At 30.3% G+C, this 13,745-nt stretch overlaps 1 protein-coding gene across 1 annotated transcript; it reads left to right on the top strand.

Annotated features, from left to right (window-relative positions):
- Positions 1-1,946: 1,946 nt before the first annotated feature.
- On the top strand, positions 1,947-7,553 carry HON5 (high mobility group A5). Its single transcript, XM_028068923.2, has 4 exons — positions 1,947-2,163; positions 2,244-3,161; positions 6,697-6,765; positions 6,858-7,553. The coding sequence occupies exons 1-4, from the start codon at positions 2,035-2,037 to the stop codon at positions 7,278-7,280; spliced, it is 1,539 nt and encodes a 512-aa protein (XP_027924724.1). The 5' UTR covers positions 1,947-2,034; the 3' UTR covers positions 7,281-7,553.
- Positions 7,554-13,745: the final 6,192 nt, after the last annotated feature.

The following is a 13,745-nucleotide window of genomic DNA, read 5'->3' as shown; positions in this document are numbered from 1 at the left end:
ATGTTGATAATAAGGATGGCTTTACATGTTTACTGTTTTTTTAAGAAATATTTCAATATTTTTCAATAAAGAAATGAAACAAAGAACTTTGTTTTTCTGAATGTAAGCTTTTGTTAACAAGCATTTTTTTTATAATTAAAATAGTGTGATACAGAATAACAAACTGTAATGAATTTTTATCATGTGATTAGAGTTCAACATCTGAGTTTGTGTTACACAATATGTATTGAAAAAAAAAACTCTTTAAGTGAATATATCTGTTTTTTTATTTTAGTCCCTCTTGAATCACAAAAATAGGTTTTTTATTTTTATTGCAAATAAACAGATAGAAACTTTCACTCACCTCTTTTAAAATATTTGTAATCAACACTTATATTTGTAGTTTTTTTTTTCTGTAATAAACGTATTATAACTTAAATGTATGCAAATAAACGTGTATTAACATTATTTACAAAAGTAAACTTGTTAACTATTTATCTTAAGAATTAATATTTTAAAAACTGAATTTCCAAAGTGAAGTTGAATTCCATTCTAGGAAGATTTATTGATTTTTTCTTCTTCTAAACTTGTTATCTCTTTCATTAATTTTTGAGAAAAGAATTGAAAAACCTCACTTGAATTTAACTATCTGGGAACTAATTTTGAGCAATTTTCTATATCTGACAAAAATTAAAAATGTGATTTATGAAAAACAAACTTCGACTGAATTTGTAGCATTCAACAATAATACTCACAGTTGAAAATCTGATTCTTTAAAAGCTGAATTTTTAACATGAATAGATCTATTTGTTAAATATTGATGACGGATATTAATTTCTATATTTTTTAAGAAAAAAAAGGCATGTTGAAAAAAATTTCTATACTTATTTAACTTTTAACAAGATATTTACATTCTTGAAATAAAACCACACAAAAAAAGTAATAGCACAATTTATCTTAGCATGTACCATAAAAAATGTTATAATTATTAATTTGATTCATAATTTGTGTGTCTGTATTTATAAACTTTGCATTTTAGTTTTTATATAATTTTTTTTGCATTGATGAGTGTGGAATAATATTAAAGGTGGACTTTGAGAATAAATAAAAAAAAAAAGTTAATTCTGTATTCTTGAATTTGTGGTCCATAAATGCGTATAGGAACAGTAATGACTCGACATCATTTAATAAAACTCCAAAGCAAGGAAGCTGCAACTTACATGAATGCATTCCCTCTTCTTTTTCAAAAGCGCGGGAAACTTTTATTTTCTTTAAAATTTGAATCATTTTTCATTTTTATAAACCAAAACTTCCAATTTTTCATTTCGTGAATGGATATGGCGTGTTTGGTGCCTCACATTTTATCATTAAATCCATTTATTAAAATTTAATTTATTCATAGTTAAATATTTGGGATGTTATTATATCTTTAATTATTTATCCTGGAAAAGAAGTAACGAGAAAAAAGAAAATATTAAAAAAGTGCATAATTAATATATTTATTAAAAACAAGACAGAGAAAACATGCATTTCTTAAATTTCTTTAATTTTCACACATCTTTAATAATTAATTGTGTGTTAAAAAAATAGTAAATGAATAAAAGAAAATGTGATAAAATGTAAAACATTAATTAGATTCCTTAAACTGAAAATTGAAAGTAATAAGAGTTAGAGAAAAAAATTAATAATTTGGTTTAATGTTGAAGAATTTGGGGAAGAGTGCAGAATAGGGAAAAGTGAAGGGGCGGAAATGCAAACCCCAAACGGCAAAGTGAGAAAAGAGTTATATAGTGGACGTAAGCAAAAGGAAAGTGGGGAAATGAAGGGCGTGGATGAATCCATGAAAACCCTACGGTTAAATCATGACCGTCATGATGAACTCATCACCATTGATTGTTCCAATTTCCACCACACAGAGAGCACATTTTACAAAACCACCTAACCCAGTTTCTCTCTCTAACTCAATTATATTAACACACTCTCTTTCTCTTTAAGTGAAACCAATCCAATTCCCAATTTTCGAATCTACCCTTTCTCTCTCTTTCTCTCTCAACCATGGAGCCATCCTCGATCTCCCCACCGCCAGCTCCGCCAGCCACCGCCGTCCCGTTCCCGGCCGACACCAACGACCACCTCCCGGCGCCCATTGCGGAGCCGCCGTCAAATCACCCGCCCTACGCCGAGGTAAGCGAAGCAATTTTTCTAGAGAAAACAAAGAATTCGGTTCTTTCTGTGTTTTGAAACCTAATTAAATTCTTGTGAAGATGATATACACGGCAATCGAGGCGCTGAAGGAGAAGGATGGTTCGAGCAAGAAGGCGATAGGGAAGTACATGGAGCAAGTTTACAAGGACCAGCTTCCTCCGAATCACTCCGCCTTGTTGACTCAGCACTTGACTCGGATGAAGACCAGTGGAATGCTCGTCATGGTGAAGAAGTCCTACGCGCTTCCTAGATCTGCTGCTGCAGCTGCCGCTGCTGCTGCTGCAGAGGAACCCGTGCCTGGGCCCTCTCCTTCAACCGTTCCCAGGCCCAGAGGTCGGCCTCGAAAGGCCCAAACCCCTGTCCACAACCTGCCCCAGCCTCTGGTGCAGGCCCAGGATGCTGTAATCCCATCGGTTCAGCAGAATGCTGAGCCTGTCTGGGCGGCGCTTGGGCTTGCTGACGAGCCTGTGCAAGCTGAGACCCCCAAGAAGCGTCCGGGCCGACCGAAGAAATTAGCCACCGGAGCCACTGGAACGGGGCGGAGAGGCCGTCCTGTTGGGTCTGGAAAAGGCCCTGGTCGACCTCCTAAGCCCAAACCCGTCGCTTCGGACACTTCTGCTTCTGCCTCTGCAGGGCCGAAGAGACGCCCGGGCCGCCCGCCTAAGAACCAGACCCAAGCAACTCAAATTCCGTTTGCTCCATCTACACCTACTGCTGGTGCTGGTGCTGGTGCTGAGGATGGTGCTGAGGCTGGGGCTGTTGTGCCGGGCTCAGAGCCCGTGGAAGAACAGGTTCCTGCAGGTGATGGAATTTTACTCGGGCCTAGAGTCCGTGGTCGACCAAAGAAGTTTGCTGATGAGATGATTCCCTCCGGCCGAGGCAGGGGAAGGGGTCGTGGACGTGGACGTGGACGTGGGCGTGGTGGTAGTTTGCTGTTGGCAAGACCCGGAGTTAGGTCCGTTGGCCGCCCGAGGAAGGTGATAAAATTTCTTACAATGTTGTTTTAATTTGGTTAAGACATGATTTGTGGAATGTTTAATGTTTATGTTTTGGTGTGTGTGTTTTTCTGTTTGAGGGTGCATGTGGATACTTCAAAAATTAAAATGTGGATGCTTTATTAATTCTGTACTAGATTGATTGATTGCGTAAATAGTCTTTATTGCGTTTATTGATTATTATCCTCTGTGGCTTTATTATTTTTGTTTTGGGGGATATTACTTCGGAATTGAATTATGATGCTTTGCATATATGTGTTAAAAATATATATTGTTTTTTTTAATTACAAATTTCTTTTCTTCTGAATTATTGATTTAGCTTTTATTAGATCTTCTCTGTCTTTTGTTGTATTAGTTTTTTGCATTACTGTAGTGCGTGTCTTCAAAATTTCGTGGCTTCATTTGACAATAATTTTTCCCCTACAGAAAATGCTTTTATTTTATATCTGGGGATTCTATTTTTTGAGATGATGATAATGGTTGAAAATATTATCTGGTGATTTCTGTTGAGAACGTGTGGTTTTTATGTTTACCCTGCGAGTTTAATTTATGGAACTATTTTGACTTGTGTAATTTATTACGAGTGAATTATGCTCTTTGTAAATTGGACTTTTGTTTGTAGTATTATTGCCTGCTGAATATTTGTGAATTTCTGTTTAAATTGTGAGTTTGTTTTATAAGGACTTTTCTGATATAAAAAATTTATCAAAAATTATCTGAGAAAAATTATACGGGTATAAAATTTATTAAAAGTGATATTTAAAGCTGTTAGTGATTTAAATTTTTCTTTTTCCCTCAAGTTTTTTGGTTATTTGTTTTACTTGTTTGTAGGCTAAATGTCTGATTTTTGAACTTGTTGGAAGTAAATTTTTATATTCTTTAGACGTGGATTAATGAAAATCTTTGCCTTTGGATACTTTGAAATCTGTACTAAATTGATAGTGAAAATAGTATTCATGTTGTCCTCTTTAACTTTAATAAATGCTGCTTCCCCTCAATGTACTTGAGGGGATTTATCTGGAATCTTAATTTGATGTTTTAAAAATAGTATAGTTTATAAAGTATGTAAAAATATGTCGGGTTGTGTAAATTGCAAATGTTTATTTTAACTATTTTTAACATCTCTTATTGGATCTTTTTTTGCTTAATGCATTACTATGGCCATATGTTATTAAAACATTATAGGAAAGTAAGCAAAACTCTGGCATAACTTTGTGTCAGAATTTTGTTTTCAAATATGTTTTATTTTAATTTGAGGTATCTTTTTTGTGGTAATTTCTGTTGAAATAAAGTGGGTTTTATTTTTGGAACTGCAAGTTTTGACTGCGGAACTACTGTGATGTGATGTGTGGTATCACACGAGTAAATTAAGCACTTTCATAATGGGAGTTTTTGTTGTCATCCATACTGAAAACCTGAGTTTTTGTTTTATCTGCGAGTGTACTTTGAAGGAATTTAACTGAAAACTTGAGTTTGTGTTTTATCTGCGAGTGTACTTTGAAGGAATGTACGCATAATTTAACATGAGTGTTTGTCAAAAAAGTTGTAGAAGATATTTCTTTATTTTATTTTGTTACAAGGTTTATTTATTTAAATATCTTTTAATGATTTTAAAATGTTTTTGCTCGTATGGGACAATTTCTTTGTTGTTTGTCTTATTGTTAGCTTAAGCATGATTTAGATTTTTTTAGCAAAATTGTGAGTTGATACCTTAAAATCTCTAGGTTGACTAAGAAAATTGTATGTGTCAATTAATCCCTTTTCTTTTCCATTTTATTTTGGGCCTGAGAGATATTTATCAGGGATTGAGTTATAATACTTTGTAAAAAAGGTATTGGATTAAAACTTTTGTATTAATATTTTAGGATACGAAAGCTACCACTCTTGAACCACTTTTTTTAATCTGTTATTGGTGCCTCTTTAATGACTATATGGGATTAAAAAGAGTAGATGTTTGTTATACAAGTATTTTATTTTAAACAAAGAAAAAACTTTTCTTTTTTTATATTTGGTTTTATGTGATGATAAGTTGATGGCTGATTTTATTTGTTTGTAATTTCGATTGAAAATGTATGAACTTTTTATTTAGCTGTGTTTGTTAAAATATTGTGGCATGTGGAAGTCAACATGAGTGAATTGTACACTTTGGAAATAATATTTTTTAGTGGTTTCTACTTTTTTAGTTTGTATTTAAATTAGGAGTAATATACTACGAAGGACTATTTTGGTATGCAGAATTTAATACGAGTGTCTTATGATGTCTATAAGTTTTTACATTAAAATCATTTTTTATATTCAAATTTATGATCCAAATTATTATTCGTTCACTTTGAGTAAAAAAAGTCCTTATCATTCTTTTGTTTTCAGTTTAAGGCTTTCTGTTTTTTACCGGAATAATTTCTAACAGACATAATTTATGTGGCTTGTTTTTCTTTCTAAATTTTATTGGCATTATAATGCTTTGTAAAATATACTGGATTTATAAAGCATTATAAATATTTTGGACAATTGAAAACATTTTACTTTCCTTTTTTAACTCCTTTAGACCCTCTGCTGTAATATTGCTGCTTGCTGCAGCATTCCTGTGGACCATATGTGATTATAATATTGTGGCTTTAGGTGTTTGTTTTTTCCGAATAAAATGGGTTTATTTCATTATTTGGTGGTATGTTTTGTTTGAGGTGTTGGTAAGTTAATAACTGTTGAAAGTGGGTGTTTTATCTTTAAACTACAAGAGTTTAATTTGTAGACCTATTTCTGTATGTGGAATTTGACTTGAGTTACGCTTTATAAATAGTATTACTTGTTGTAGTGCCTGCTGAAAAGCATAATGGTTATTTTTGAAGGACAGATAGACTATTATTACATGTCATAATTTGACTTTAGTATCTGAAAAGAGATATTTGTGGATTATATCAAATTCTATATACAAGTTCGATATTATTGTTTTTATTCTTGTAATAAATATTTTCAAGCAATCACGTAATGTGATTAAGATTAATTTGACATGTAGAATTATTGGGTGAATTATGCATCCTGAAAAAATAAAGTAAAAGAATTTTATGGATTATAAAAAGCCATCTACAAATTTTATATCTGATTTTATCATATTTATGATTGCTATCGTTCTCAACTGTGTTGAAATTTTAAATGTTTGAATTACTTCATTATTTGTGGATGCCCTTCCTTATCTGGTTTGCTTCCTATGTTTTATAGAAAAAAAGGAACTTTATGAATTATAGAAAAATATGTTCGTTTTCTGTGTCAGTTTTTGTTAGATTTATAGTTTTTTATGTTCCCATACATAAATTGTGCTACTACTTTTAGCTAACATGTTTGAATTTGTTTAGTTTATTTTCTACTTTTTTTAGCCTACATTTATTCTGTCTCTTTACAAGTAACAATCATTTTAAAATTTGTCTTGTACATTTATGTGTACAGGAACCAAAAAGTACATTTTATACCTTATTTTCCTTCCAAATTTATTTACTCCATTTCGTACATTTTGGTGGGACAGGGGTCAACTTTTGATGGACCTCCACAAAATGCTGCTAATGAAGAACTCAAAAGGAAGCTCGAACACTTTGTGAGTTGACGTAGTCTTTGGCTTGCATCGTCAATTATTCATTATAATTTTTTGAATTTGTTATATTTGATTCAATATTCATGAATTTGCAGCAATCAAAAGTGAAGGAATCCCTGGCAGTGATTAAGCCTCACTTCAACCATCAAAGTCCAGTCACTGCAATTGCAGCTATTCAAGATTTGGAAGAGCTGGGAACTATGGACCTCAATGCACCACTAAGGGATGAAACAATTCCTCTGCAACAGGAGGAGCAGCCACCTCAGGCACCACCGGCGCAGCCACCACAGCAACAACCTCCACCACCGCAGCAGCAGCAGCAGGCGCCACCTCAGCCACACCTGGCACCGGCACCACTGCAACCTCAGACACAGCTATTTCAGCAACCATTTCCGTCATTTCAGCTGCAGCAGCAGCCATTCCATCATCAGCAGACACAGCTGCAGTTCCAGCAGCCACCGCAGCAGCACCAGCTGTTCCAGGCACCACCGTCGCACCACCAACAGTTTCATCCTTAGGAATAAGAATGAGGGTAACAATTTGATTATGGAAGTAGGAAGTATATGTTATGGTGTTGAATTTGGTTATGAAGAATCTGAACAAGTGTTTTAACAAGGCACATGAGGGTAACAGATTTGTAAAGCGAGTAGGCAGTAGCAGAACTGAATTTTCTTGAGTGAATCCATTCGTCATTTAGTTTGTTGTTGTGCACTGGTCTAGATTGACACCTCAAGTAATGTTTAGATTATTAGTGTACTCATCATTTTGTAATTCAACTATTTTTTCTTTCACTTTCTCTCCTTTTCTAACCTTTTTCATTATCCTCTTTTTGAATAATGTTTCAGTCTAATTATATTCATATTTATATCTGTTAAAATGCCTTTTAATCTTTGCATACTGAATAATATTTATTTTTAAGAAGTAACTTTTTTTATCAATTACTTGAAATATTTCTTTGACAACGTTATATTTTTAACCCAGAGCTTGAATGCGTGTCTTGGAGTATTTTTTTTAATCGAATACATCAAATTCTTATAATATGGTTAGTATTAACAATAAGATTTTTTTTTTGTTTTTATTTTATTTCAACAGAAGTATGTCTGGAACAGTTTGTATAAGTATTAAAGTTTTGTTTTAGTGAAGTACTCTTGTAAGTGACTTACCTAAAAATATGTAAAATATTTGTAAATAAACGTAAATACCTGCATTATTTTTATTATTTTCATGTTAATACCTGATTTGATGCACACTGGTAATGTATGGACAAAAACAGTGGATCATGTAGAAAATGCTGTCACTGAAATTTATCACTCAAAATCTACAAAGGTAAAAGCTAAAAGATAGAATGCTAGTAACATAATTTTGTAATCTTCATAATTGAAAATCAAATGTATTGAAGGAAAGTGTTTTTTTTTACACTAGATGCATTTCACAATCCATTTTAGGGATATTTTGGTTATTAGAAAAAGTTAACTTTTATATTTATAAAGAAATAGAAAAATTAAAGAATAAAATAGTAGACATAAAATATGTGTAAAATTTTGTTTAATATCAAAATAATAGTACCCTTTATAAAATTGTCACTGAAATTTTGTATACTTTTTTATAAAGATGAAAGAGTGAGACAATTACTCAGATAAAAATTGTATTTGGTCTTCCGTTTTTGTCCAAATTGAAAAGACTACACTGCAAAAACTCAATTACTTCCCCAACTTCTTTATTTCTTTTAGCACCTCCCGTTATAGTACAATGATGGAAGCAAACTTTTAAAATCTTTTATATTTTCTGAAAAATACATTTCAGAATGTATTAAGAAACTTTTATTAGTATTCCAAACACATTACTGAAAATATATTTTGAAATGAGATGTATAATTTAAAACCGGTTTTTAATTATTTTAGCTTGTTTATTGTTATTGTTGTTGATTAAATGTATTTGAAATGTTTTTGATGATGTCCATAATAGCATGATAATGGTTAACATGACATAGCATGACAATGGTTAACATGACATGTGTATAAAATCCTGAATCTGTTAATCTGCTGCCTCGATAGTCGACTAGCCAACTAATGTAGTCGACTATGTGTGTAAAATCCTGAATCTGTTAATCTGTTGCCCCGATAATCGACTAGCCAACTAATGTAGTCGACTAGGCTCGTGCTGACAGCAACTGGTTTTATAAAATGGACTCTGCACCTGCTGTTAAAAATAAGTTGTGCAATCAAAAGAAAGTAAAAAAAGTGTGGAACAGGTTCTTGGAGCCATCTTGGAAGATCTTCTTGAGAATTCATCAAGACACATCAAATTTGGCTTGGCAAGAAGAAGAAAATTCAGATTTGGAAAAGGTGTACTCAATCTAATCTTTGGGATGTGTTCTTGTGTTCTAAATATAGTTTGAAACTCTCTGATTTACTATTTTCTGGTTAAAGCAAGTGTGTGTGATAACCTTGCTGTTTTTGGTTGTTAAAGCAAGTGTGTGTGATAGCCTTGCTGTTGTGTGGTTGTGCAAGTGTGTGGATGCCTTGCATTTGTGTTCCTTATCTTAGAATTTAGATTTATCAATTGTATTTGTAAATCTTGAAATTCTTGTGATATAGTGAATATATCTAGCTGTGGTTTGCTAGATGAACTGGATGTAGATTCGTAAGAATCGAACCAGTATAAATTTCTGTGTGCTTTATCTCTTTCCCTCTATATTTTGTTATAGTACAAATGCTCCGTACATCAAGCATCACACTATACCATTTCAATTGATTCGTTATTATCAAAACAATTTCAAAGTGCTAAAACTGGGCAAGATTTGTTAAAACCAATTCACCCCCCCTCTTGGTTGTGAAATATTGCTGCATCAATTCTAACAGTTATTAGAAATCTAAATCTCACTTTGAATAGAGATGAAAAATTTATACACTATTTTCTTTTTAAAGAAAAGAATCTGTTTATATTTAAAAGAAAAGAAAATTTTAATAGTAATAAGATATAAAATAACAAATTTAGATGTGTGGATTCATATTCTGGAGTACTTTAACATTAAAGGACATTATAGGAAGGTTCCTAAAGTATTCATGACACGATGAATACAATATTAAATGGGTTGGTAGTAACAATCTTGCTAGCCTATGAATAGCGGAAAGAGTTTTAGATAATTGTCTTTCATAATTTTTAATTTTTGGATTTTCATGAAATTTTTTAAATTTAATTGATATATATGAATCACAAGTCTTCTTCTTGAAAAAAATTTAATTATTTTATTCTTTATTATAATTTTATTAATATAAATTTACCACATCTCACCTATATAGACAAATGTGAATTTGTCTAGCAGTACATATTAGACAAATTTATCATATGTAACATATGCTTAAAAAAAGTACAAATAAACCAATTCAAAAGAGCAAATTAATTGATCTAAAATATTATTTAACTCATCAAAATATATATATATATATATATATATATATATATATATATATATATATATATATATTACTCAACACTAAATATTTGGGTTAAATATGTTTTTGATCTTTTAACTTTGACATAATTTAGTTTCTCAATCTTAAATCAGTGTCTAATTTTTGTTAAGATTATTTGACGTTTCATGATAATATTTTAGTTGTTTAATCCGTTTGACACATTTTCACTTTAATGTTAATTAAAAAATATATTTAAACATTAAATAGACTTAACAAAATTTAGTTAAAATAACTAAATTTACAAACTTTTAAAGATGGAAAATTAAATAGTATAAAAATTTTAAAAAGTAATTAATTTCAATTTTACAAAAATATATTTAATCTTAAATATTTTATAAATTGATACGATCCATACTTTTTTATTTACCTGAACTTCATATATTTTCTTGTATGTAGATTTCCTCCGTGATCTCTCTTGAAACTAGACACTAATCCAATCTCATGAGATTGTTTGAAAATTCTTCCCAAAACCATGATGATAACTAAAACATTGTCAAAGAGCTAATACTAACTTAGAACACTACAAAGACGCACTTATCTTTCAAATTCTCTGCATAAAAAAATAATTTAATTGATAAAGGTTAAGTTTCCTTACTTAAAGAGATACAACATTATCATTAACATATAGTTTTATATTTCAATACAATAAAAATAAGATATTAATATAATAAAAAGGAGATATAGTGTACATCACTCTGTTTTTTTCGATAACTGTGGTAGCAATGAAGTGTAAATAAAGCATAACAATTTTGTATTGAAAATGACGAAATTGGTTCCATTATTTATCACTGATTAGTTGGTTCATATCAATGCCTCCGCCGACAAAAAAATAATAATAAAATCATAGCTATGAAGACACGTTTTCTTTAATTGTTTTTTTATGTTAACATGTTACTTTTACCTTTATGTACGTGTTGACCTATGCATGGACAAAAAACTAGTAGAATTTTTTTTTTTGTTAAATGCTTGATGTGAATGGAGGAAAAAGAAAGAGAAGAAATAAGGAAAAATTATATATTCAAAATATTTATTTATATTTTATCATATTTCAAGATTTTTATTTGTTTATTAATCTATCGAATGATTCTGAAAAACTATCTTATTAGATATACAAAGAAACGAAGAAGATCAGTAAGTGAGTTATTTTTTTGAATAGATTAGAGGGTTTAAAATAAGTGAATAATAAGTGTTTTAATTATGCTCTGTCTTCAAAGTAACTATTTGAAAAATTAAAAAACAAGTTAGAGAAGTTAAATTAACAAGCTATTTAAATGGATTGAAATTGTAGGGAGAAATCTTATTATAAGTTACATTCAACGGTAGGTTAGGACCATATATAGTATGCATATTGAGAACATGTTTTTAAGAAAAAAGATATTGAATGTTCATTTAACTATTGATGAATGGATCTAATTTTGAAAATTTTTGTGGTGTTGGAGTGTAATGAACATAGAGTAAAGATCTTGAACAAAGAAGGGTGTTGCTCAAACATTTTTTTGTATAATGAAATGATGATATATTATCACTTAAATAACAATTGATAACTTTAGTAAGATGAGACAATGTTAATGTTAATTTTCTTTCCTCCTTAAAGTTATAATATATGCATGAATATTAAAAACTCTTTGCACATTAATTAATGTTAATTTTAAGGGTTAACTATATTCGTACTTTTTGAACTTTTATGTAACACCGAACTTCGTTCTTCTCCGAAATCTTGATACATTTTGATCCTCAAATTTTAAAAAAATAAATTAATGGATATAATTTTTTTAACCCAATTACGTTAAAATTTTTTGACCAGTAAAACACATCTCCCAACATCAATTGATACAGTTCTTTTAATTCAATTACGTTAAATTTTTTTGACATGTCAAATATGTTCCCCATCAGACATTGAAGCACAAATGTGTTAAAAGGTATAAACAATTCAAATACTAGCACGAAATGTGTTTGATAGTAAAAAAAGAATTATATCCATTGATTTTTTAAGTTTGAGGATTAAAATATATCAAAGTTTCGAAGAGAGACGAATTTCAATTTCACGTTCTAAGAATTAAAAACATATTTAACCTTAATTTTGCAGTGTAATAAGCTTATGAATTGTTTTATATATAATTACACATGTGTGTGTTCCATGTATGGTGACTTAATTTAATATGGTTTGAGATATATGATGAAGATTTTAGTTCATTACAAATAAGTTACCTAGAATGGTAAGTTGACCTAATTGAGAGTTGTAATAATATGAGTATAATTGAAAGATTACATCAAACTTCATGATATAAATAATGTAGATTAATATATCATATGATGAAGAACCGATTAATATTCTCACACAGTGTTGAGTTAATGTTGTGTAATAAGCTATCTTAGATACCCACATGATACTCCGCCCCAACATACTTTAAGCAAGGGTAATTTTTAATGCACCTACTAATTGAATTGAAATTGTAGGGAGAATTATAAGTTAATTTCTGATGCACTTACTAAATATATATCTTTTTGACAAATGTCAAGTTGTGATATAAAAGTTTATAAAATTCTTATAAGGATAACATGTATTATGAACCACATGTCATTCGAATCCCTCCCAGTTCCCGTCCGTTGGATTGACTGCAAGATTTCTTCCTAGTCCTTTTATACAAATTGTGTGTTATGTCTGGCGGCCAACCTAAAAGCATACTGAAGAATCACTTAGTTACTTAATTAACAATTAATATAAACACATCAATAATTAACATTAAAGGATGATTGAGCCATGATTAGACCAATCCTAATGGCAGATCTATAAGAAAAACTATAAATAAAGGTCAAAGATATTTAACACGTACACCAAACATATTGAACACTATTCGCTATCGATCGACAAACATGCACACCAAACAAATATAAAATATAAGTAAGAAATTAAACGAATGAATAAATAAATTAAGCAACATATATATTTAGTGCATGAAACAAATTTCTTCCTAGGATGCATTAAGATAGTCTCATAATGTAGTATTTAACACATGTTGCACTTAACCTATCAATGGAGCCATTGAACTTAAGATGATTTTTTGTTTTTTCCTTTTCTATTTTATGTTTGATGCGAAAAGAATAATTAAGGTGAATTTTCTTTTGCATATATCAATGCTCTTCGTAATGGGAAAATCAACAAAATAACTCATGCACTTTGGTTTTTTTATTTGCATTTAGTGGTGCACACTTAAAGTCAACTATTAGAAAAAATAAATAAATACTATTTAGAAAAGTTCTAAGCAGATTCTTATAATATCTAATTTTCTATTTCAGCAGTCAACCTCTTCAATTACTTATAATACAAATTTATCTTCTTTCTGTGACTTGGTGCTGAAGATAAATTACGAATATAACTTTCAATTAAGTTATTTAATCATTTGTCAAAGTTGTTTAACACTCTAAATAAAAAAAAAATAACAATTAATGAAATTCCTTAGGTTTGCTATATGGTTGAGGTAGTCTTAATAGATATATGCGATTTTA

Source organism: Vigna unguiculata, chromosome 4 (assembly GCF_037176805.1).
Source record: "Vigna unguiculata cultivar grain cowpea cultivar isolate G323 ecotype 2 chromosome 4, ASM3717680v1, whole genome shotgun sequence".
In the NCBI taxonomy this organism is placed as follows: domain Eukaryota; kingdom Viridiplantae; phylum Streptophyta; class Magnoliopsida; order Fabales; family Fabaceae; genus Vigna; species Vigna unguiculata.
This window is presented reverse-complemented; position numbering and strand designations above follow the sequence as displayed.